Source organism: Astyanax mexicanus, chromosome 17 (genome assembly GCF_023375975.1).
Source record: "Astyanax mexicanus isolate ESR-SI-001 chromosome 17, AstMex3_surface, whole genome shotgun sequence".
Classification (NCBI taxonomy): domain Eukaryota; kingdom Metazoa; phylum Chordata; class Actinopteri; order Characiformes; family Acestrorhamphidae; genus Astyanax; species Astyanax mexicanus.
Window position 1 is genome coordinate 3,679,623 of NC_064424.1, and position 27,878 is coordinate 3,707,500.

Consider the following 27,878-nt stretch of genomic DNA (forward strand, 5'->3'; position numbering starts at 1 on the left):
ACTTATATATATATATATATTTTTTTTTTGGAGATGCACTAGAATAATAGTTATAAATTCACAGCTGGTGTCTTAAATGAACAAAAATATATTTTTGTCTCACTGCAAGAATTTATGTAAAACATTGTTGTTTTAATTTTTTTAAATCCTAAAGAATAGTCAGCAGATCTTACAATTTACAATTTAAATAACTTAAATTAGGCAGACTAAAAACATACAGTGAATTTTTAAGTTCTTTTTACTAAACGTAAAAGTTTGAGTTTGAGCCTCAAAGCTAAAACATTTTGTGCAGTAATTTTCTCTTTCATGGGGGTCCTCGGAACGACCATGTACGTGTTTTTCTCAGACGTCCTCTAAAAATAAATTACAGGCTGAATTATCTACTGTGTTTCTCTGAACTCCATGGTCCTCTGGTAATTTTAGTCCTGTCCGGACGCACATCTCTGAGTTTCGTCTCCTCACGTTTAATAAAATATTTATTTGTTCACTGCCGCGCACCGTAATTACATATAAACACAACAGCGAGTGGAAATGGAGGAGCTACTGAACTCCATGATGTCATGTGACATAGAAAGACTAAAAACTCACTGGTCCTCCTGTTTTTTCAATTGCAGTCCAGATGAAGGCGTTTTATCACTGAGCAGAACTGTGAAATATTTTTCACAGACGTAAATCTACATACATTTTTTCAATCTTAAAAAATAGTCAGCAGAACCCTGTGCCTCCCCGTTCTGAACAACAGAATAAAGAGAAGAAAGAAAAGATCACAGCCACACGTTTGGAAACCAACATTTGTATTTGGTGTTTCTCATGATCAGGTAATGAAACTGATTAACTTGTTCATCATAACTTATAAAGTACGTTCTGGATGGACACTGAGCGCAGTAGCCATGCACAGAGTGCCGCAAGTTACGCCAGAAAGTAAGAAGAAGAAGAGTTTGGTGACGACGTATCAGCTTACAAAAATAAAAATATTATGTACAAAATGTATCAACTGTTCTCATAAACAATATACATATTACAGTAGTTGTCCTTCACAGGAAGAACAATAAAATGATACACATCATTTTTTACTCAACAACTTCCTCACTCGCCTCCTCCTGGTAAATACAATTGCTGTACAATTTGCTGAATATATATTTTTGTTACAATAAATGCAATATATTCTGGACAGTCCGTTCAGACAGGAAGTCGTGCTAAAGTACATACAGTATGTATAACCCCGTCAGCGTTCAGACGCTGCTACACTCCAAAATCTCTACACTCCTTGGCTTTTTTTTAGACCCATATATAAAACTGGAGCTTTATGGAGTTTAAAAGCTGATATACAATGATTTTATTTGCATTGGTGGTTGGGGTGGTGCAGTGGATAACACCACTACCTGCCAGTGAGCTTTTACTACCACATCATGAGGGAGACTAGGGTTCAATTCCTGGCCTGGTTGACTGACTGTGACTGAATGCTGTGCTACACCAATACGAATCCTTGGGCTAGACTCCTAACATTACATTGACCTTAAATTCTGTAATAGGAATAGTTTTAATAATAAGTCGCAACAACAATTTTGTTACGTACAATACAGTTCCAGTCATTAATCATTTTGTATTGACATTTAAATACATTTTCTCTCATAAACTTCAAATATATTTAACAGGGGAATTCATTTATTTTATTTAAACAATGTTTTTTATTTTCTAAATACAGCTAAATTTGCTGTTAATCAAAAAAGTACAGTTCAAAGTCACATCTTATGATTTTTTTTAGATTAAAAAAAATTCTGATCCATGAATTCAAATTAATTTAGGCCAGAGGTGAAACTTCAAGTAGATATATTTGAATTGATCAATCTAAATAAACAGTTTTTGAAGTATTGAAATGTATTTTTCATTCATAAGCAAATTTTAACCACCTCAAAAATTCAGTAAATTTAATTTATAAACAGTACCAGTCAAAATAATTTTATTAAATAGTAAATGAATAGTGAAGTGATTCAGAAAAGTGTTAAACAAACCAAAAAATACTCTGTGAAAAAGCATTTAGGTGCTCTTATCTGTTAACTTCCTTTTCTGGGGCGGTCCTGATGAGTGCCAGTTTCATCATCATAGCATTTTTTAAGGTCTTTGGTGTGACTGCACTTGAGGATACTTTCAAAGTTCCTGAAATTCTTCTTTTCGGATTGACTGACCTTCATTTCTTCTTAAAGTATTTTATTTTTCTTTATTCAGTTAAGTAGTTCTTGTTTCTCATAACCTGGATTCGAACATTACTCAAATATTCACTATTCACTGTATACTCTACCTCTACCTCTACACTCTACCTCTTCACTACTTTACTTTAACTGATGCTCTCAAACACTTTATTAAGAGACAAGAAATTCAAGCACAGCTGTTAACTGAATGCCTGAATTCCAGGTGATTGTACCTCATAAAACTGACTGAGAAAATCCAGCAGAGATGTGAAAAACTGTCATCTACACATATTCTGGTTTGTTTAACCCTTTTTAATTGTTTTTAATTGTTTAAATAATTCCATATATTTTTCTTTATAGTATGGATGACTTAAATATTAATCTACAATGCAACTTTTGACTGGTACTGCATTACTTTACTTTAAAGAGAACATATAGAGTCGTCTAGTGAGAGTGAAATATTATAATTACAGTACTCTGTTCCTGCTCAACCGGCTCCTGATTATTCTCCTCCTAACGTTCCTGTTCCTGGCTGTTTTCCAGTGTTTACTCTCACGCTGTGGTTTTTAATGAGGGTACTCTTATTAAAAGGTACACTGTGTGATTTTACAACAGCAGAGCACTGTAAAGCCCACTGAGCAGGAGATACAGGATATTTCCCCTTCTTCAAAACCATACGCAGCCTTCTGGAGGGGAGGGTATAACTTGATGAGATTAAAATAAAAGAGAAATTTAAGATAAAAAGGATCTTAAAGAGGAGTGACTGTGCAGGACTTTTAAAAGTATCACACTTCAATTCTTTTGAGGTCAGTGTAATATTTAGTTTAGTTTCATTTTGTGATAATTTGAAGCTAAGTTGGAAAACATATTTGGTAAAAACCCTCATTATTTCATTTTTCTATTGACTGTAGTAAAGAAAAGATGGATGACAGTATGCCTCCAACAACCAGGATTTCAGGAAAAAATATATATATAATTATATAATAAACAAAAATCAGATTTTAATATTTCCTGAAATTCATATTGTGATGGGCAAAAATGTATGAAAGGCCATTTCTGCCACAAAAAAAAAAAATGGTCCTCCACTTAGTCTGAATTATGAGATAGTAATTGGTTAGTCAATTACGAGTGGCTAAGTCTTGATTATGAGATAGTAAGTCATAATTATGAGACAGTAAGTCATAATTATGAGATAGTAAGTCAAGATTATGAGATAGTAAGTCATAATTATGAGATAGTAAGTCTGGGGGTATACTATCTCATATTTATGACTAACCATCTCATAATTATGACTTACCATCTCATAATTATAACTTACTGTGATGTATGAAAGGCCATTTCTGCCACTTTAAAAATAATATGGGTCCTCCACTTAGTCAGAATTATGAGATAGTAATTGGTAAGTCATAATTACGAGCTAGTAAGTCATAATTATGAGATGCTAAGTCTTGATTATGAGATAGTAAGTCATAATTATGAGACAGTAAGTCATAATTATGGGACAGTAAGTCATAATTATAAGATAGTAAGTCATAATTATGAGATAGTAAGTCATTGTTATGAGATAGGAAGTCTGGGGGTATACCATCTCATAATTATGAGTACCGTATTTTTCGGACTATAAGGCGCACTTAAAAACTTTTAATTTTCACAAAAATTGACAGTGCGTCTTATAATACGGTGCGCCTTTTGTATGGATTTTACTCGTCAGGTTGTAAGGAGCAGTAAACACACACTCCGTGCAGCGTTATAGAGAGTTTCAGTGCTATACAGAGTCCAGAGCCGTGCAGCTCCGAGGCTGAGCAGCAATAGCATTAGCTAGATGCTAACCGCTAAGCTAGCTAGCTTATTCACTGAGATCAGTATTATCTAAATTTTACTCGTCAGGTTGTAAGGAGCAGTAAACACACACTCCGTGCAGCGTTATACAGAGTTTCAGTGCTATACGGAGTCCAGAGCCGTGCAGCTCCGAGGCTGGAGCAGCAATAGCATTAGCTAGCTTATTCACTGTTCAGAGATCAGTATTATCTAAATTTTACCCGTCAGGTGTAAGGAGCAGTAAACACACACTCCGTGCAGAGCCGTGCCGCTCCGAGGCTGGAGCAGCAATAGCATTAGCTAGATGCTAACCGCTTAGCTAGCTAGCTTTTTCACTGTTCAGAGATCAGTATTTTCTAAATTTAGCACTTTTAATACTGCTGGAGCAGTATTATTAGAGTTAGATGCTAATCGCTAAGCGTTCACCGTTCAGAGGTGAGTTATCGGCCTGTAAGTCTGTGCTGCTTTGCCTGGCTAGCATTAGCTAGATGCTAAGCGCTAACTCTCTCAGAGGTGAGTTTTATCAGCCTGTAATCTGCTTGTTTACCGTGTTAAAACAAGCTACGGGGGACGAATCGCTAGCTAATATCTCACTGTCTTACCAGAACACGCAGGATTACTCAGTGTAACGCTGTCGTTTAAGTTTGGGTTAACTTTACTAGTTTAGGTGACTAGCTAGCGTGCTAGCGGATAGCTATGCTAACGCTGGTGCAGCAAGCCTTAGTGGACATCTGGAAATCTAAGCTTACTGTAAATAAACTGAAGCACGTTACTCACCCAAATAAACAGTTTTCAGGAGAGGAATCTGTGTAGATTAATATCCAGCACTCGTTTGACTTTGAAAGAGCTAGATTTTGTATACTGAGACGCTCCACCGGCAAGCGACCACCCCCGGTGGGGGAAGGGAAACATGGCGCCACCCCTGTTCACTTTGATATAGGCACCCTTTCTAGTGTCACTTAACGCGCCTTATAATGCGATGCGCCCTATGTATGGAAAAATAGCAGAAAATGGGCGTTCTTTGATAGTGCGTCTTATAATACGGTGCGCCTTATAGTCCGAAAAATACGGTATATCAATATTTTAATTTTGATTTAGCATCTCATAAATATGATTTAGTATCTAATAATTATGATTTAGCATCTCATAATTATGACTTACTATCTCATAATTACGACTTACCATCTCATAATTATAACTTAGTATACCAATCTTTTTTATTTTTCACTTTGCATCTCATAATTATGACTTACTTTCTCATAATTATGACCTAGTACACCAATATTTTAATTTTGACCTAACATCTTATAATTATGACTTACCATCTCATATTTATGACTTACTATCTCATAATTATGAGAGAAAAGAGTCTTTAAATGTAGCTAGAAATGCTACATTTGCTACATTGTAATTGTATAGTATTAATATATATATATATATATATATATATATATATATATATATATATATATATGTCGAATATGGATATTTCTATTGAAACAAAGGTGCTCTACGCTTCCAATTAGATGTACTGAAGTCTAAAATCAATCAAATCGGGTAAATCTGCGGTGAAGAATATTCATATAGTCGTTAAATTGTGTGAAACTGAAACACCAATAAATAATAATTTCTGGTATTTGATCATTTAGGAGTATTTTAACCTCTTCACTGTCTAATGATATATTGAGATTATATTGTGATATGTTCGTTATCATGGACACAGTCAGTATCGTGATCATGATAATATCGTATTATCGTAAGATGCCCTGTGATTTCCACCCCTATATATATTACACATTATTTTTTAAGCACATTTTCCTACAGTTTTAGGTTTAGTGGACATTTGGAGGAACCTGATCATACAAAACTGTTACTGCTATTATCTTTCCTCTCACACAGGCTGCCATATAAAGCACATATGAGTTATTAAAACATCTGTAACACACAGGAATCCCTCATGACGCATCATCATCATCATCATCATCATCATCTTCATCTTTAAAATAAGCTCTGCTGTCTCTTCTTAATCCAGAAGATGCCGAGTGATGAAACAGGTGGGAAGTGGCTGAAGCTGCAGGTAATCCAGGCTCAGACTGATCTGATGAAACTTCAGGGTGGGTCACTGGTGTCGAGCTGTTCTCCAATCAAACGAGCTCCTCAGAGAAATTCCCTTTAAACAGGAGATTTTTAGTTCCAGCCAATACTGTAACACTGTGAGTTCATGGAGAGCTGGCAGTCAGAGCTGATTAACCTGGAGAGAGAGAGGAAGAGAAATCCATTGGCAAAAACTAGACAAAATATATGCAAATTAAGACAAATATATATGTGTATTAAGCAAAAAAAATCTGCCAATGGGGTAAGCAAAATTGTCTTAGTAAGATTTCTTACCAAAAGCAATGGCAAAGTCTCAAAATGAGTGAAGTAACACATAATTTTTTTTTAAAACCCAGACTAAAAACCTACATATTTGATCAGGCCTTTAGCTCATCTCAAAACACTGCAGCTCCGCCCACTTTTATTCTGAAACGGCACTTTTAGTTTTTATTTCCATTTTTACTGTTATTCTTTTGCATGTTTTTTTTTATCTGACTTCTCTGTGTATTTTCTAGTTTGTAAGGCACTTTGAATGACCGTTGTGTATAAATGGTGCTATATACATAAACTTGCCTTGCCTAAATCAAGCAAAAAAGTCACTGTTTTTGGACACAAGAATCAGAATAACTTGATTGCTGCTTGATTGTGCTTATTTTAAGGTACAAATTCTAAGTAAGAAAGATTAAGATAATTATCCCTAAAATAAGCAAAATAATCTAACACTTACACACAATGCTTAGTAAGATAAAAAAAAGTCTTATCAGAGAAGAAAATAAGATTTATTGCCTTAAATTTAGAAAATTTCACTTGCTAAGATTTATTTTTTTGCTGCGTATTTAATAATTAACAATTAATTTACAATTTAATAATTTTATATGTTTTATCTGTGTTTGTGTCTATAATTGTTGCGTCTATATATTTTTTGTTAATTGTTTTGTTGTTTTATACAATGACAAAAAATGATAATAATTTGTTTATTCATTCATAATTATTAATAATTTACACTGTAAATGAAAACTTAACTGATTCCGACTATAAAGGAACACAAAAGGAATCATCAATCAAGTACTAGAAACAACAGAGGGAACTCTTGCTCTTCCTTTCCTAGGGGGTGGCCCTGATGAGGGCCACTTTCATCATTATAATATTTTTTATGGTCTTTACAGTGACTGCACTTTTTTTACTTTTAAGTTCTTGAAATTTTTGCATTGACTTTTTTTGACTGATTTTTTTTTCTTTATTTAGTTGAGTAGTTCTTGTTTTTCTCATAATCTGGATTAGAACATTACTCAAATATTCACTATTCACTGTATACCTGTAACTCTACCTCTTCACTACTTTACTTTAACTGATGCTCTCAAACACTTTATTAAGAGACAAGAAATTCAAGTAATTAACTCTTGATGAGTTCAGCACAGCTGTTAACTGAAAGCCTGAATTCCAGGTGACTCTACCTCATAAAATTGACTGAGAAAATCCAGCAGAGATGTGCAAAACTGTAATAACTACATTTAATCATTTTAAATGAAAGACAATTGGAAATAACAGTGAATACGTGGAAAATAGATAAATAAAAAAAATACTAATAAAATAATCATAATAATAAAACTTGAGCTTTAACTGATTAGAAATTAAGATCAGAAGAAGATAAGAGATTAATAAATAAAAAAAGTTAAAAGCTTAAAGCAGTTCAGTTTAAGTTAAAACTAACTTGTACACAGTATAATTAATACAAATAAATAAAACTATGAATAACAATAATAATAATACATTAAGTTTAAAAAGTAATAATACAAGACTATTAAAAAATAACATCTACAAAACGGTGAAGCTCGGCTCACTGGGATCACTGAACCATTTAAAAATTTCAGTTTCTAATCACCACCAGAAAGCATGTGACTGTTTTAAATAAGTTTTTTTAAATGCGTTTATCTTTTTCTTATTATTTTAATTTTAAATATGTTTGATTTATGATTTATTAATCATTTGTTTAGTTATTTATTACTATTTTTTTATTTTGATGCTCTTAGTCCATTATTATTCATTTTATCATTTCTTATCATTCTTATTATTTTACTTTACATTTACTATTATTATCTTTTTAGTTTATTTTATATATTTTTTAAATTCTTTACCTTTATCTTTATAAATTTATTTGTTTTTATGGTCTTACAGAATCTTGTATTTTTTTCATATATATTTTATTCATCTACATTAAATGTTGATTTAAAATTAACATTTATTTTATTTAATATTTTAAAAATATTTTGTTACTTATTATTTTTATTTTACTTATTAAATGTTTTCAATTCCTTTTATACTGTAAATGCTCGTAACCCTTAATGTACTCCTGAGTGAAAACAAAGGTTGATTGATTGATTGATTAAAAATAAAAAAGCGAAGAACTAAAATAGGCAATAAAAGTTTAGAATAAGTAAGATTAAAAAAAACTATAAGAGGTATTAATCAGTGCTGATCACTGCAGTGCTGAGAATGAGGGTTCTGCGTATTGAAGAACAGAGTGAAAAGAGGATAATAATAAAGTATACAGAGAAACAGATACAGAACCACAATCTGTTATTATTATACAACTGTACAGGGGTTGGACAATGAAACTGAAACACCTGGTTTTAGAGCACAATAATTGATTGTGGTGACGGACAGTTCTGGTGGAAACAGGAGAGTTGAGGTGCACATTGAATTCTGCGTGATTTGATCAGACGTGGTTTTATGTTTTTTGGATACAATCCAGGTTAGCACCCGAACATCCCTTTCAGACAGCTTCCTCTTACAGCGTCCACAGTTAATCCTGTTGGATGTGGTTGGTTCTTCTTGGTGGTATGCTGACATTACCCTGGATACCGTGGCTCTTGATGCATCACAAAGACTTGCTGTCTTGGTCACAGATGCTCCAGCAAGACGTGCACCAACAATTTGTCCTCTTTTGAACTCTGGTATGTCACCCATAATGTTGTGTACATTGTAATATTTAGAGCAGAACTGTGCTCTTACCCTGCTAATTGAACCTTCACACTCTGCTCTTACTGGTGCAATAATGTGCAATTAATGAAGATTAAACACCAGGCTGCTCCAATTTAGCCATGAAACCTAAAATCCCACACTAAAATGATGACAGGTGTTTCAGTTTCATTGTCCAACCCCTGTATATAATAGTGTACAGTGTATTACTCACAAGTGTGTGGTGTTTGATTGTCCTCGTACTCGTGAGCCGTGTGGCCGGCTGAATCCTGTCCAGCTGCCGTCATCCGAGCACACAAGAGGAAGTAGAAGCAGAATGCACACACACACACACACACACACACACACTGTGACCCGGCTGGGCGTTTTTAGTGTGTGTGTGTGGTGCAGGAGGCTGAGAGGTGCAGCAGGGTGTGTGGGGTCAGTGTTTACAGGGGTTTTAGTGCTGAGGGGGGGGTAGTTATTTGTGGCTGGGGCTGACCAGCGTGGGGGAGGGGGGGTAGACCAGTGCCACGTTCACCCGCTCAGAGCCGTTCTTCGGGCACACAATCTCCATCAGACCCTCGGGCCGAGGCTGGCTCAGCAACTCACCTGCAACACACACACACAGAAAATATATATTATATATAATATAATATATATTAAGAGACAAGAAATGCAAGTAATTAACTTTTGACAAGTTCAGCACAGCTGTTAACTGAAAGCCTGAATTCCAGGTGATTCTACATCATAACACTGACTGAGAAAATCCAGCAGAGATGTGTAAAACTGTAATAACTACACTAATGTAATGTAGTTACATTACAGTACATTACATTACATTACCAAATGTAAGGTAATGTAATGTAATGTAATATAACTACATGCATTCATTTTAAATAAAAGACGATTGAAAATAACAGTGAATAAAAGAAAAAATAGATCAAAATAAAAAAATAATACTAATAAAATAATCATAATAATAAAACTTGAGGTTTAATTGATAAGAAATTAAGATAATAAATAAATTAAAAAAGTTAAAAGATTAAAGCAGTTTAAGTTAAAACTAACTTGTACACAGTACAATTAATGTAAATAAATAAAACTATGAATAACAATAATAATAATACATTAAGTTTAAAAAGTAACAATACAAGACTATTAAAAATAACATCTACAAAACGGTGAAGCTCGGCTCACTGGGATCACTGAACCATTTTAAACTATTAGTTTTTAATCACCACCAGAAAGCATGTGACTGTTTTAAATGAGTTTTTTTTTTAATGAGTTTATCTTTTTCTTTTTATTTTCTTTTATTTTTTTTTACTAAATATGTATTTATTTATTACTATTTATTTTTTTATTCTATTTTTTTTTTATTCCTATGTTCTCAGAGAAAACACATTAAACACATTATATATATGATACACTACAAAATTTTACCTTTTTGAGATGTTACCGTCAAGTAGATGGTATACAACTATTAACACTAGGACAAATCGACTCAAAAATAGCTTTTACCCCACTGCAGTACAAGCACTAAATAGCATGATATAGGACTTTTTAAAAATCTATTTTAATACAGCTTTGGAAAAAATATCACTTAAAAAGAGCACTTAAAAATGAATAAAAATTAAATATAACCAAGAGGAAGATGGATGATCACAAGCCATCAAACCACCAAACTGAACTGCTTGATTTTTTGCACCAGGAGTAAAGCAGCATAAAGTTATCCAAAAGCAGTGTGTAAGACTGGTGGAGGAAGAGAACATGATGACAAGATGCATGAAGAAAACTGTGATTAAAAACCACCAGGGATATTCAACCAAATACGGATTATTTCTGAACTCTTAAAACTTTAGGAATATGAACTTGTTTTCTTTGCATTATTTGAGGTCTGAAAGCTCTGCGTCTTTTTTTTTTTTCTGCAAATAAATGCTCTAAATGACATGCTGTCCGTAGTTTATAGAATAAAGGACAGGGCATGCATGGGTGAAAGCATGGGCTATTTATACTACTATGTCCAGGTGAAAGCAATCTCAATAGCATGGTGAGCCAGAAGTGAAGGGAACTAAAGGGATTAAAGGGACTTAAAAGAGGCGTGTAGCTTTAAGAAAAGCACTTATCAATGAAAATAACCAGCAAAAACAGCTTTGCTAACAGTTTGCCAAAGTTTGCACATTCCAGAGTGATGGAGCATCAGGGTAAAAAGAGAATGCCAAGTGCTACCATATCTATCTATCTATCTATATATATACATATATATCCTTGAAAATAAATGTAATTTATCTTTATTAAAATACTAATATCAAAGATTTAAACTACCTGACATGTGACCATTCTCCTCACCACATGTTATTCTGACTCAGGTCTCAAAAATGCAGAAAATAAATCAATATATCAGTGAATAAGCTGCACTTTAACCCAATAGGGGGCGCCAGCATCGCATTGGCTGAGCTGTTTCTCCCAGTGCCTGAGAGATCTGCTGCAGGGGGAGGGTCCTAACTGGTGGGAAGCAGTGCACGAGACTGATGATGCAGAGCTCAGCTGCTGTGTCACAAGTCACATGTTTAATCTGATCAAATAGAATAAAAAAATAAATAAAAAAAACATGGATTATCAGTAATGCCCCAATCAGTGCCATGTGATCAATCAGCATGTGAACTGAGAGCAGAGGTGAAAAAAGCAGTGGGCATATACTGCACAACACAGGGCCTGTGCATGCTAGAGGGGGTGGGGCTAAAATGAATATATATATATATATATATATATATATATATATATGAATAAATGCAATTTTTAAGCATTTTTCCGTCATTGACAATTTACTAGGGGCCATATTTTAGTGATCTATAGGCGAGCAAACAACTGTGCACCGTGCAGCTTGATTTAGGGCGTGTCCGTGTGTCTTTGCTGTCATAACGACAGGAAAAGTACACCTTGCGCAGCTCAAAACGTGCAAAAGGCTCTGACTTTGGCAGATTGCTATTTAAACAACACTTCACTTGAGTTTTTCATAGCCAAGATAGAAATAGCAATACGCCATAAATTTACCTGAACACACCTCATTTCAAGGCACTATAACTATCGGTTTTACATAGAGATATAAACACAGCATTGCTACAGTTATAGAAAAGTTTGTATACCTTTTTTTATATCTATCTATTGCTGTGAGTGGATCTATCATTTTGTATAGCTTTCACATTTGACTAAACATACCAGAGCCACAGGAAAAACGCACCCATATATTATATATATATATATATATATATATATATATATATATATATATATATATATATATATATATATATATATAGGTTATTACACCATACCATACGGTACCTTAATTATTATTATTAATTTTTTTTTTTAGATACCTACTTTCTTGCTTACTTACTTATTTTTCTTTTATATATTGTTATATGGCATATCTCTGTCCAATACTATAAGGTGTACAAGGGAGTCATAAATAAAAACATGTATAAGCGCAAGAAGTATATGTAAAGAAGTGGGGTTTTTTTTCATTATTCATTTTTATGCAGTTAGACCACTTTTGATAGATGAATCATGTTAAAGCAGTGGTTCTCTTATCATCTCTGGTCCTGGTGGAGATCTCCTCCAACCCTGCATGTTTTCCTTGCTTTAAAACACTTGATTAAATGATCAGCTTATCAGTCAATCAATCTACCTTTATTTTGACTGGGAAAGGGACTGATATGACAAAGAAAATAATAACTACGTTTAATCATTTAAAAATGACAGTGGATAAATTATAAAAATAAAAAAGGAACAAAAATAAGAATAAAACTTGGTTTAATTGATGGGAAATTGTTAAAACAGTTAAAATTAAGCTAAAACGAATTTTTACGTAGTACAATAAAACAATATATAATAAATAAATAAATAAATAAAAAAATGATAAAAGAAACTACATCTAAATAAGTTTAAAATAATAATAATAATCATAATCAAAATAAGTTAAAAAGCAATAAAATATAACTATTACTATCAAATATTTTACTTTTTCCAAAAAATATAATTTATGCCATAGAGGGTTGTATATGTACATAATATATATATATATATATATATATATATATATATATATATATATATATATATATACATGCCCATCTAGTGTGGATGAGTTAAAATGCACACAGATGCAGACTATCCTGCAGAACTGCAGTCTGTACAGTTGTGTGTTTGTGCAGAACACCTCGCTGGTGAACATCTCAGCTTCAGGACAAAATTTACAACATGCAGGCAGCTTAACTGCACTGCAGTTTCCCCACATATATTAATTATCCTGTAAGTCACGTCATACTGGAGGAGGCTAATGCTAGACGTCCACATTAAATGGTAAATTGGAGGCTTAATAACCCGCTGTAGTGATCAGGCACAATAAAAGCTCAGCTCAACTCTCAGGGTTTTCCATTGGAGCATCGGCTTGTTCTCTGCACTTCAGCCATTAGACCTATTGATTTTCTGCTGCTCAGATAAAGATAAAAGGCAGGAGGGGGGAACTGGGCGGGGCCTGTGCCTTTCAGACAAGGGAGCAAGGCTTCAACAAGGACGGCAGAATAAATAGAAGATAGGAGAACCCATCTAACACAGGGTCAAGGTTTAGCTAAATCAATGACAGGGATGAATATAAACTACCAGTCAAAAATGCAGATTAATGTAATTGTAGATTAATACTTAAGTCATACTATGAAGAAAAACATACACACTAAGAAAAGTAAGTACAGATTTGTACCTAAAAGAGTACAAAGCTTGTCACTGGGGCTGTACCTTATATTGAGGTACAAAAAAGTACCTTTCAGTGAAAGTCCTTTTTTGTACCCATGTTTTTTGTGCCAGTAAAGATTATAAAGATTATAAACATTATCATCAATTAAATATGGCTCAAAAACTTGATGAACCAAAATTGTCTGGCTTTCAAATAAAAACGGTGCAATTAAAATAAATATTGTTTATTAGTACAGTGATACAGAAGACTGAATGTACCTTTTGGATGGTTAAATAGTACAAATTTGTACTTATTGCTGTTAGAAATGACTTTGAACTTCAGAGGGAACAAATCTGAACCTGTAAAAACCAATATTGTACCTTTGCGGGTACAATTATGAAGAGTGTACCTTTGAGTACAAAAAAGTACTCATATTGTACCTCTGCTTTTTTTGAGTGTATGGAATTATTTAAGAAACAAAAGAAGTGTTAAACAAACCTAAATATGTTTTATATTTTATCTATCTTACATAGATACTCAGTTTTGCACATCTCTGCTGGATTTTCTCAGTTTTATGAGGTAGAGTCACCTGGAATTCAGGCTTTCAGTTAACAGCTGTGCTGCTGAACTCATCAAGAGTTAATTACTTGAATTTCTTGTCTCTTAATAAAGTGTTTGAGAGCATCAGTTAAAGTAAAGTAGTGAAGAGGTAGAGTTGGTATTAGTGCCGGTCAATTATGGCCTAAACCCCCCCCCCAAAGTTAAAACCAAACTACAGATGACAAAGAAATAGTTCAAAACTAGGATATATATATATATATATATACGGATAAACACTTCAGAAATGAGTAGCGTTTTCAGATATTTTGGATTAAAAAGATAAAATATCTGTATGTAATGATGGAAAATCGTGATTACTCCATTTTGAAAATCGCATTAGAAAAAAAAAAAAAGTCAATCGATCTGAAAATGTTCAAAAACTTTACAAGTAAAAACATATTATGATGAAACTGGCACTCATCAGGCACGCCCCAGAAAAGTAAGAGCATCCCAGATTACCTTAATGCTTCACTGAGTATTTTGATTTTGTTTAACACAAAACACCCTGATATTGTATTGTGATCTTATTTCAGGGCCATATCGCCCACCCCTAACAGTCATAATAGTTCATAGAGTGAGTTAATAGTTTCAGAGTGACTCATGCTGCATCAGGCTCGTTTCTCAGAGAGTTGTAAGAGTGAGACGCGTGTGTTGGGTCGACTCCTCCTGTCTGGGTCGGGTCAGAGCCGCTGTGAGTCCGGATGAAGCGGCGAATAGAATCACGGTGAAAGAATGTGCCGTTCATCCTGATTCTCAATAACATTTCCAGGTACAACATGCACTCACATTCCTGCACCTCAGCCCAATCCGGCTGACTGTTCTTCTGCCAGACTCTCCATCAGCCCTGTATCTCTCTCTCCCTCCTTCTCTCTCTGTCTCTCTGTCTCTTTCTCTCTCTCTCTCTCTCTTTTAGAGGAGCTGTATAAGTGCCCTAAAAGGGAAACTCTGCAACTTGCAAACTTTGGTGGATTGCTATTTTAATGGCGCAGCTACCTGGATGTGTCCAACAATTGCTTCTTAGCAGAGGAAACTGAGCTGCTCATTTATGAAATTCTGTCTATTGATGATGTAAAAGTTGGGTTTGTGCACTGCTGCTACATGTGTGCGTAATAAGCAGGGGTGTACGCACGACAGAAGGTGTGACAATAGACTGTTGGTAAGATATAAAACCTTTTTTTTATTAAAAACATTTAATAAAATAGCTATTTGTCCACTGCGGTGCACCGTAATTACTGTACACTTTGGGTGCGCATTTCCACGGAGATCCATGTTAAACACACAACAGTGAGTGGAAACGGAGGAGCTACTGAACTACTGAACGCGATGTCATGTGACCGAGAAACACAAAAAACTCACTGGTCCTCCTGTTTTTTTCAATTGCAGTCCGGATGCAGGAGTTTTGCACTGAGTAGAAGTGTGAAATCTTTTTTTACAGACATCATTGTCTATTTTTTATAAATAACAGTACGTGTCAAAGCTCACATCGATAAACACACACACAAACACACACACACTCAGCAGAGATAATACCCGCTATCTGATCTTGGTACCGGCTGGTCGAGCTGTTCTTGCTGACACAGGGAGATAATGTGTGATGAAAGTGGGTCAGGTGGATGAGGAAGGAGGCGGGGTTTGGGGAGGAGACAGGCTGACTGGCTTCATGGCACCACAGCATGCCTTAACCCCCAGATCCTCCAAACAAAGACCTTCACCCAGCCCACCCTGCACTAACATATCCCAGCTTTACAACAGCCCACCATAAAACACCACAACCCACCCCCACACATTATCCCACTGCCCTTACAGCCAAATACCACCACCCAGACTCAGCAACTGCTGCATCCAGAACCTAGACCCTCCAAAAATGAAGAGAGCACTTCAGTTTCTGAATCAGTTTCTCTGATTTTGCTATTTATAGGTTTATATTTGAGTAAAATGAACATTGTTGTTTTATTCTATAAACTACAGACAACATTTCTCCTAAATTAATTTGCAAAAAAAATGAGAAATGGCTTTCAGACCTCAAATAATGCAAAGAAAACAAGTTCATATTTATTCATTCAAGTTTTAAGAGTACAGAAATCAATATGTGGTGGAATAACCCTGGTGGTTTTTCATCACAGTTTTTTCAGGCATCTTGGCATCATGTTCTCCTCCACCAGTCTTACACACTGCTTTTGGATAACTGCTGCTTTACTCCTGGTGCAAAAATTCAAGCAGTTCAGCTTGGTTTGATGGCTTGTGATCATCCATCTTCCTCTTTGGTAAAATCAAAGTTTCTATTCTAATGCTCTCTCTGGGCTCTCTCGGGGAGCTGATGGCAAGCTGCATAACAGGGATTCGAACCAACAATCTCCCAATCATGTTGGCACTTGTAGGATTTAAATCTGTATTTTCTCCATTATAAGGACTATGCACTTAAAATCCTTCAATTTTCCAAAAATAGTCAATGCACTTTAAAATCCTGTGCTTCTTATGTATGAATTCTATCAGTCAGGTATTAAGGAGCAGTAAAGCCACTCTGCTGAAGTACAGAGTTATACAGGACTTTCAGTAAATTTCTCCAGCACTAAAGCTGAAGCAGCATTAGCATTAGCTGCTAACCACACTAACTGCTGCTCTTTCGCCGTTCAGAGGTGAGTATTACTGGCCTATAACCTTCTGCTAACCTCGGCTAGCACTGCTGGAACAGTATTAGCATTAGCTGCTAACCGTGCTAAGTTCTAGCTCTTTCGCCGTAGAGAGGTGAGTATATTAGACTGTAGTCTGCTTGTTTACTGTGTTAAAACAAGCTATGTAATGTTAATGCTGTTGCACCCACAGTTTTAAAAGATACAGTTTTTTTTAAAGAATTACAGTTTTGTTTACTGAGGTGCTTTACCTCAGCTTTACGGTGAGATCTGCTGAATTAGAAGGAAAACATGGCGACACCCATGTTCCTTACTAGTGTCACGGAATGCGCGTTATAATCCGAGGTGCCTTATGTATGAAAATAGACTAGAAAAGAGATGTTTATTGATAATGTGCCTAATCCACTGCGCCATATAATATGTAAAATACGGTAACTGTTTGCAAGAATTAAATATATATATATATTAATGTATTATATTAACAGAAAGAAACGTTGTTGACTGAGAGATAACAGAGTTGTGAGCAGTGGATTTCCGTACATCTGCTGAACTATTTTAGGAGAGAGAGGAACTCGAGCATGAGGGAAGTTGAACTCAACAAAAATCCCGAGCGACAAAGCTGGCACCACACCAAGGTCAGGCCTGCTGCCTGCCCCACTCAGCCTTCCTCTCTCCCATATTAATGAGCGCTGAGCGGCGGAGGAGGCAGTCAACGGCTTCTCCTTTCACTGAGAGACTTCAGGCCAAGAGACCAGCACTCTCTAGCTCAATCAGCCGCACTGACACTGGAAACAACATCAACACGTATCAGATTATACGATTTTTCTTTACATCCGCATGAATAAACGTGCTACTCTGGGCCTAATCTGATATGGTTAGTTTACATGCAATGATTTCTTCTAATAAAAATGTATAAAATCAGAAGATTGCAGATGCAATTACAATCATTTTCATATTTAACAACATCAGTAGACACCGTTATTATCAGTACAGTGATGGTGGCGCTCAGAGCTGAAGCTAGTGTTATAGTTATATGTAAAATGTGTTTTTTAATAAGCTTCTTGTGCACTTTTTTTTTAAGTTATTAATGCCTCGTTTTAAATATCAGGGTTCTCCAGATTCTAGTAAGGAGGTGTGAAGCTACTTTGAGCTGGATAACGGTGGAAAAATCGATTTATCAGGGTAAATTATGCCCCGTGTCACCCAGTCTTAAGTGTGTTTGTTGGACAAACTGTTAACGTTTCTGGATCTCTGAACGCTGTGGGAGAACAGAGGTGTGCTATTCATCAAAGCTAAGCACATTTTATCATGTTTTACTACAACAAAAGTCAATTTTACACCAAGTCCAAGAGTTCTCCTTTAACTATGATTAAACACTGTTTTACTTCTTCCTAATGTGGAGTTATATAGAATAGATTTATGTGCTATAAAAAAAACATGCTCATAAAGTTCTTTTCACAAAATTACTCTTACATAAAGAGATCTCTGTCACTTTTATGCAAATAAGCTGTTGCTGGCCACGCCCCATGTTTGTGCTAAGCGCATAATTTAGCTTTTGTGCTCAATGGCAAAACACAAACAAGCTAGTTTAGGCTCAAGTGAGATAGAAACACAAATTCATTATTTGACAGCAGGTACAGATCCCTCCTTCAGAAAAAGTCTGCTGGTTAATCTTGCTGTGTCTAGTTTGATGGTGGGGGTTAACGGGTGAGGGGTGGTGCCAGGGTAAAATAAATACACTCTAAATATATCTCTTAAGATAAAGATTTTCGGCTTTCTGTTGTGATGGGCGTGTCCTTAGTGATTTTCTGAGTGCCCATTGGTCAGTTTCACGCTAAATATGGGCGGAATCCACCATTTACAGATAAAAAACAGACGAAAGTCCACTACAGAACCAGTCAGATGCGGTGAAAGGTGAAAAAGCCTAGGAACTCCCACACCTGTGTAGGTTGTGAGGTGTTATCTTGTGAATTAGGATTGGCTCTAAAGTGTGCTCATGGCTTGTCTGGCTAGAATTGTCCATAGGAAGAGATAATCCACATTCAATGCAGAAGACACAGCAAATCATCTTTATTCAGTGCACACGCACACACACACACACACACACACACACACACACACACACACACACACACACACACACACACACACACACACTCCCAAAATCAGCTTACAGTCTCCCACACAAAGGATTTCGTGCAGAACCAATTCCCTCACTTAATCTGGGATTCATATTGTGTGGTTCAAATAGTGATAATAAAATTCACCAGCAGATAAACTGTACATGCACTGTTTAGACAGAAGTATTGGGACACCTGCTCATTCACTGTGTTAAGCTTTTTAAAAGAATTTGTCCCACTTTTGTTGGGGTAACTGTCTCTACTGTCCTAGAAAGACTTTCTACTAGATTTTGGGATTTAACTGCATTCAGCGACAAAAGCAAAATATTAATTGGAGCTCCATCATTTCAGACAACACAATCAGCTTCTAATGCCATGCATGGTGTTAGGAATAATGCCAATATGTTAATGTATAAGTATTTATGTGCATATACTGAGACAGGACAACTTCTAGAAGTCAAGTCCAAGTCCAGACCAAGACCAAGACATTTCAAGTCCAAATCTAGACCAAGACTTTTAGAAGTCAAGTTTAAGTCCAGACCAAGACTTTTAGAAGTCAAGTTTAAGTCCAGACCAAGACTTTTAGAAGTCAAGTTTAAGTCCAGACCAAGTGTTCCCTTTGTTGCAACCATTTTTAAAAACGAGCCAACTTGGGTTGTAACACCAAGACTTTTAGAAGTCGAGTTTAAGTCCAGACCAAGACTTCTAGAAGTCAAGTTTAAGTCCAGACCAAGACCTTTAGAATTCAGATTTAAGTCCAGACCAAGACTTTTAGAAGTCAAGTTTAAGTCCAGACCAAGATGTTTAGAAGTCAAGTTTAAGTCCAGACCAAAACTTTTAGAAGTCAAGTTTAAGTCCAGACCAAGACCTTTAGAAGTCAAGTTTAAGTCCAGAACAAGACTTTTAGAAGTCAAGTTTAAGTCCAGACCAAGACCTTTAGAAGTCAAGTTTAAGTCCAGACCAAGACATTTAGAAGTAAAATTTAAAGTGCAGTCCAAGACCAAGACATTTCAAATCCAAGTCCAGACCAAGACTTTTAGAAGTTGAGTTCAAGTCCAAACCAAAACTTTTAGAAGTCAAGTACAAGTGCAATCCAAGACCAAGACATTTTGAGCGCAAGTCTAGACCAAGACTTTTAGAAATCGAGTTTAAACCAGACCAAAACTTTTAGTCAAGTTTAAATCCAGAACAAGATTTTTAGAAGTCAAGTTTAAGTCCAGACAAAGACTTTTAGTATTCGAGTCCCAGTCAAGGCCAGGAGATGTCAAATCTAAGACTTTTAGGAGTCAAATCCAAGTCAAGACCAAAACGTTGAGTAGTAGACCAAGACCAGGACATGTTGAGTCCAAGTAAAGGCCAAAACTTTCAGTAGTAGGCCAAAACCAGGACTTTTGGTAGAAGGCCAAGTCAAAACCAGGACAGGTTGAGTCCAAGTCAAGACCAGGACATTTTGGTAGACAGGTCTAAAAGCAAGACTTTTAACCCTGCGTTAACACTAGAACGCGACGAGTCGCTTGTGTCGCTCAGCGTTTGTCGCTTGTGGGCGTGTCTAGCTCAACGCCCATGGTCCTGCCACCGACAAGAAAAAAGGTACAAAAAAGGAATGGCTTGGCCACTTTATTCTACAGCTATAACTCCCAAACTTGCTGGACTCTTGGGCGTTTCTGTGATTTAACTGCTCTTGAAACGCAGCCGTTCCCGCAGATGGACGTGGGTCCACCCCGTTCAGCAGAATGAACAGCGAAAGAAACTAGAAATTCAGAGAGCAGGAGCTTGAGGACGTCGAACCGCCTTGTTTGTGATTGGTCCAAAGAAAAGCTAGGAGCCAATCGGGTTAGAATGTCGCTTCACCGCGTCATAATTCATTTGCATAAAGTTGAGAAAAATTCATCTCCGTGTCGCTTGTCGCTCTGTCGCTTTGTCGCTTGTCGCCTCTCGCGTGTCGCGGCGACAAATCGCGCCCTGCCATAGGTAATGAATGGTCGCCTGTCGCTTTCCAGTGTGAACGCAGGTTAATAATGAGTCCAAAGTCAACAACACCATCAGGACATGTTGAGTCCAAGTTAAGACCAAGACTTTTGATAGACAAGTCCAACAAGATTTTAATAATGAAGTTCAAGTCAAGACCAAGACTTTTGGTAGAAGACAAAGACCAGGTAATGTTGAGTCTAAGTCAACACTAAGATTTGGGTTTTTTTATGGGTTTTGAGTCCAAAACCAAGACTTTTAATAATCAAGTCCAAGTCAAGACCAAAACCAGGACATATCAAACCCAAGATATTTAGTAGTCAGGTCCAAGTCAAATAGAACAAAAGCATTGGACTCATAAACCTCACCCTGAGACTGAGACAAGATCAATACTGTCCAAGACTGGACTCCAGTACTACAAAATAATTATTAAAATAAATTATTACAATAACAAAAAAAACATTTTTAGCCCTTAAAACACACATTTACTCCAATTACACAGTAACCCAGTCTCCCTGCGCTGCAGTACTGATGAAAGCTCAGATCTCCAGACTGCTGCTGCTGAAACGTCCTGCTCTCTGGGACAGGAAGCTGCCGTCTGAATGGAACAATCAGACAGTTTCCATAACAAAACCTGCTGCTACTGCAAACAACCGCCTCAGACTTACTCAGCAGCTCCCCAAACACTGTCCCAATCAGTTCAGAAAACATTCCTGAAATATATAGCTATAACTTCCTGAAGTAGCTCTTCATTCCTAATGTTCAGATACACACATACACCAAATATACAGTAATATATATATATATATATATATATATATATATATATATATATATATATATACAGTACATATCTTCAAACAATGCTCAGTAACATGGAAAAAAGGAGTTATTTTTTAAAGGAAATTCAAAGCATTTCAAATCATGATCAAGATAAATCAACTTATGTTTACAGGCTTTATTCTCAGGATAAGTTGTTGAAGCTTGATAGCACGCAAGACCCAAGTTAGAGCTGGGTGTTCTACACTAGCGATGTGTTGGGTGTATGAGTAGGTATGATTCAATATATCACAATATATCGAGATACTGTAAGCAAGGTAATATATTGCAATTGTTCAAATAAAATGTTATTAAGACTGCTATCTAGTGGGTGAGGTTTCAACACAACACTAAATAAACCACTTCTGACACCAATCTTTACATATACTGTACATTAATAATTAAAAATCAATACGTTTTTTAAAAAAATCGATATATTGTGTTACAATACAATACGATGCAATATCAATATTAAAATGTTTACATATACACTAATTATTAAAAATCGATGAAGTGTTTTTAAAAATCGATACATTGTGATACAATATCAATATTACAATCTTTACATGTACACTAGTAATAAAAATTTATACTGTTTTTAAAAATCGATATATATATATATATATATATATATATATATATATAGTGATACAAAACCATACAATATCAATATTATGATCTTTACATGTACACTAGCAATAAAAAAATTATATTGTGTTTTTAAAAATCGATAAATACCGATACAATACAATCAGATTTAATATCGATATTACGATCTTTACATGTACACTAATAATTAAAAACCGATACTGTGTTTTTAAATATTGATACATTGGTATACAATACAATTTGATACAATATCAATATTACGATCTTTACATGCACACTAATAATTAAAAATGTTTTTAAAAATCGACACTTTGTTTTTAAAAATTGATACATTGTTTTTAAAAATTGATACATTGTGATACATTTGTGTCCGTGTTGTATTATACATAGAGTGTCTCCCATTCTTTATATTAGATATTTATTTTCACCCCCCCCCATTCACTATTGCACTATTGTCTTCTGTCTTACGTATGTCTATTTGTGTCCTTGTTGTATTGTACATATAGTGTCTCCCAGTCTTTTACTTTATATATCTATTTTCTGTACTTGCTGTAATTTTTGGGAAGGAGAGTAACGTAATTTCAATTATCTGTATGTCCTGTACATATGCAGTACTGACTGCATATAAAAACTGCTTGACTTAACTTGACTTGACACAATACAACACGATACAACATCAATATTACGATCTTTTTATGTACACTAATAATAAAAAAATTGTTACTCAATACTGTTTTTAAAAATCAATACTGTTTTTACATATCGATACTTTGTTTTTAAAAATTAATACATTGCGATACAATACAATATCAATATTTTATATCAGTAGATTTTCATACACCTTTAATCGTACACCCCCAGCACTCCCACAGACTAGAGCTCAACATCAGGAATCACTCACTAATAGACCTCCATTAGGAATGCATAAAAACTGCAGTGCAAATCCCTCCTCAGCCTTTCTGTCCCGTTCCCGGTGTTTTCCACTATTTTATCATCAGCAGTTACACGCTGAGACTTGCTCAGTAACCTTTTGTGGAGGCTGAGATCTCGGTCATAGAACTTCTGGAATGCATCACCTCCTACTTCAAGTGTCCTGAGGATGTGGATCCAGAAACTGTCCAAAATAAACATCCTTCTGAGTGAAGAGTGCAGAACTGAAATAGAATTACCCTCCACTGAGCTGCACTGCATTCCTCTACTGCAGCATCTATTCACGGAAGTGAGCTCAAACACACACACTCCAACAATGAACATGCCAGAGAAACACACACACACACACACACACATCATATGTGTTCAAAAATAGTTCATGTTTTAATTCTAGACTACTGAACTTGAAATGAAAATATGAAGAATACAGCTTTGAGTATATGGGCCCTATCTTACATTACATTACATTACATTACATTACATTTCATTTGGCAGACGCTTTTGTCCAAAGCGACTTACAATAATGAAGTACAAAAGTAATAGGAATTTAGATAACCCATTTTTAGACAGGGCTTAAAGGAGGTCGAAGGGAAATAAAGGGATAGAGAAGTGAAGGAGGGGAAGAAGGAAATGAGGTTAGAAGTAGTTAGTGTGTTAGAGGTGTTAGGAGAGTGCTCTTTGAAGAGCTCTGTCTTCAGGAGTTTATTAAAGATAGTGAGAGATTCTCCTGATCTGGTAGTAGAAGGTAGTTAGTTAGAGGTGTTAGGAGAGTAAGTGCTCTTTGAAGAGCTCTGTCTTCAGGAGTTTATTAAAGATAGCGAGAGATTCTCCTGATCTGGTAGTGGAAGGTAGTTTGTTCCACCATTGGGGAACTCTGTATGAGAACAGTCTGGATTGCTTTGTGTGAGTGTTTGGCAAAGCGAGGCGACGTTCATTGGAGGAGCGCAGCGGCCGGGAGGTAGAGTAAGCCTTCAGGAGTGATCAGTGCAGGTAGGAAGGAGCCTGTTCTGTCATCACCTTGTAGGCGATTGTAAGAGTTTCGAATTTGATGCGAGCATCAACTGGTAGCCAATGGAGCTCAATGAGCAGCGGGGTGACATGTGCCCGTTTTGGTTGGTTGAAGACCAAACGTGCTGCTGCATTCTGGATCATTTGGAGTGGTTTTACTACACAGGACGGGAGGCCAGTTAGCAGGGCATTGCAGTAGTCGAGGCGTGAGATGACGACTGCTTGTACCAGGAGTTGGGTGGCCTGTTGCATCAGAAACTGTCTAATTTTCCTGATGTTATAAAGCGCGAAGCGGCAGGATCGAGCAACCGAGGCCACATGGTGCGTGAAGGAGAGAAATTTATACTGTGCATTGGCCGGGAATCGAACCCGGGCCTCCCGCGTGGCAGGCGAGAATTCTACCACTGAACCACCAATGCACACACAAAGCACGAGGCACGTTATGATGCTCATTGCTATTTTACACCTCACCAACAGTCAGATGTGGTGGTCTGGAAATGAGGTCTATTCAGGTAAAATTTCTGGTGTATTGCTATCTTGGCAATGGAAAACACAGGTGCATCACTGACTGAAAACAAGCTAGACTACAGTAAGACATTCATTGCTAACTTGGCAGGGAATTGTCTACACAGGTAGGTCCCCAACACACGTACACCACCACTTGTTACTCACATGTGGACACACAGCAGTGCACAAACCCAACTTTTACATCAACAATAAACAGAATAAATGAACAGATCAGTTTCCTCTGCTGAGACACGTTGGACACGTCTAGGTAGCTGCTCCGTTAAAATAGCAATAGCAAATCTGCCAAAGTCAGAGCTTACCTTGCTCTTAAAGGGAATGATGAGGAAGTGACACACTGATTGGTTTATTTTACGTTACGCCCAAAATTAACCACACCCATGATTAATTAAGAAAATTAATATGTGCCTTTTGCACATTTGGAGCTCCACAAGGAGTACTTTTCCCATCGTTATGACAGCAAAGACACTCTGACACGCCCTAAATCTAGGCCCATTCTTTCACTAATGGTTGTAGAAGCAGTCTGTATGCCTAGCTGCTGCTTTTATTATTATACATCTGTGGACATGGAAGTGATTGTTTCTCTGATTTTAATATTTATAGGTTTATGTTTGAGTAAAATGAATATTGTTGTTTTATTCTATAAACTACAGACAACATTTCTCCCAAATTCCAAATAAAAATATTGTCATTTAGAGCATTTATTTGCAGAAAATGAGAAATGACTGAAATAACAATGAAAAAAGGTGCAGAGCTTTCAGACCTCAAATAATGCAAAGAAAACAAGTTCATATTTATAAAGAGTTTTAAGAGTTCAGAAATCAATATTTGGTGGAATAACACTTTGGTGTTTTTTAGTTTTTTTCATGCATCTTGGCATCATGTTCTCCTCCACCAGTCTTACACACTGCTTTTGGATAACTTTATGCTGCTTTACTCCTGGTGCAAAAATGTAAGCAGTTCAGTTTGGTGGTTTGATGGTTTGTAATCCTCCATCTTCCTCTTGATTATATTCCAGAGGTTTTCAATTTGCTGAAATCAAAGAAACTCTGAGCTGTAGTGTATCTACAGAGATAGGAACTAAAGGAACAACTCTAGGTACAGTCTAAATACTCAACTCGGTCTTTGCCAGGTTCAATACTGTGTAAAATGCCTGTAAGGCTGGAGGGTGAACAGGGCGGCACGTGCTCACTCTGAAGCATGTGAAGTTCTGTGCCAGCGGACAGGTGAACACGCTTGGAAGAGAACCAGAAACAGTGATGCCAATCAGACTCTCCTGGAAACCTGGTTTTGGGCCATTGGCATCCCTGGGGATCAAAGCCATAATCTCCTGAGTACAGAGCCAGCACTTAGACTGTTGTGCCACCTGGGAGCCCCATGATCTTACTGTTCATGACGCACCAAACTAATGATCTGACACCTGTAAAACTATAACTATGGATTGATCAGTTAAGTTTGATTGTTAAGCTTAACAATGTTTTTTTGTAACAGTGACAGACTCAGGCTGTTTGAAGGGCAGGGTGTGCAATTTACTGCACTGTCAAATACCCATCCCATTCTGATCAATACGTGTCTATACGCACTTTAATTCCACTTAATTAAACTGTGAACTTTAAGAACTTACGCACCCATTCACTTTACCAGCCTTAAGCTATATACCATATACCGTATTTGCACTGCTGTTATTTACTATTTTTACTGTCATTCCATCTCAATCACCATCAATATTGCACTATTGTCTTACGTATGTTTATTGTGTCTTGCTGTATTGAACATATAGTGTCTCCCACTCTTTTATATTATAATTATATATCTATTTTTTACTTATTTACTTATATTTATATATCTATTCCTCCCCCACACCACTGCACCTTGTTTTTGTCTCATGTATGTCTATTTGTGTCCCTGCTGTATTGTACACATAGTGTCTCCCATTCTCCTTTATTATATCTATTATCTGTACTTGCTGTAAAATTGGGAAGGAGAGTAACGTAATTTCAATTCTCTGTATGTCCTGTACACATGCAGTATTGACAATAAAACTACTTGACTTGACTTGAAAGAATGAGGTCAGCTGACTACCTGAAAGTACTGATTATAGACCAGGTTATTCCATCAATGGATTTATTCTTCCCTGATGATCATGGGTATATTCCAATAAAACAATGTCAGGATTTATGGACCTGGAATTGTGAAAGAGTTCAGTGATTCAGGAAGCATGAGATCATCATTTTCACATAGATGACTGTGACTATGATGTACAGTAGGTAGCAAATAAACTTTAAACCTGAACTCTAAACTTGATCATTAGTTGTGTGTTTCTGTACACTAAGGGCACAGCAGTGTGAGAAGGGTGAGCAGAGTGAGAAGTGAGCAGAGTGAGCAGCAGAGTGAGCAGGGTGAGCAGCAGTGTGAGCAGAGAGAGCAGAGTGAGCAGCAGAATGAGCAGGGTGAGCAGCAGTGTGAGCAGAGAGAGCAGAGAGAGCAGAGTGAGCAGCAGTGTGAGCAGAGAGAGCAGAGAGAGCAGAGTGAGCAGCAGTGTGAGCAGAGAGAGCAGAGTGAGCAGCAGAGTGAGCAGGGTGAGCAGCAGTGTGAGCAGAGAGAGCAGAGTGAGCAGCAGAGAGAGCAGAGAGAGCAGCAGAGTGAGCAGGGTGAGCAGCAGTGTGAGCAGAGAGAGCAGAGTGAGCAGCAGAGTGAGCAGCAGTGTGAGCAGAGAGAGCAGAGTGAGCAGCAGAGTGAGCAGGGTGAGCAGCAGTGTGAGCAGAGAGCAGAGTGAGCAGCAGAGTGAGCAGGGTGAGCAGCAGTGTGAGCAGAGAGAGCAGAGTGAGCAGCAGAGTGAGCAGCAGTGTGAGCAGAGTGAGCAGCAGAGTGAGCA

General features: G+C 36.4%; 1 protein-coding gene and 1 non-coding gene across 2 annotated transcripts in view; both read right to left on the reverse strand.

Annotated features, from left to right (window-relative positions):
* Window positions 1-5,083: 5,083 nt before the first annotated feature.
* mfhas1 (multifunctional ROCO family signaling regulator 1) overlaps window positions 5,084-27,878 on the reverse strand; it is a 68,231-nt gene continuing 45,436 nt past the window's right edge. Inside the window, exons 2-3 of the mRNA XM_022666493.2 lie at window positions 9,295-9,671; window positions 5,084-6,258 (exon numbers count right to left, since the gene is read on the reverse strand). Of these exons, the coding sequence (XP_022522214.2) occupies window positions 9,541-9,671 (131 nt within the window). The 3' untranslated portion in view covers window positions 5,084-6,258; window positions 9,295-9,540. The remainder of the gene's footprint in view (window positions 6,259-9,294; window positions 9,672-27,878) is intronic.
* Window positions 24,827-24,897, reverse strand: trnag-gcc (transfer RNA glycine (anticodon GCC)). The gene has a single exon. It is a non-coding gene; the product is annotated as a tRNA-Gly (tRNA).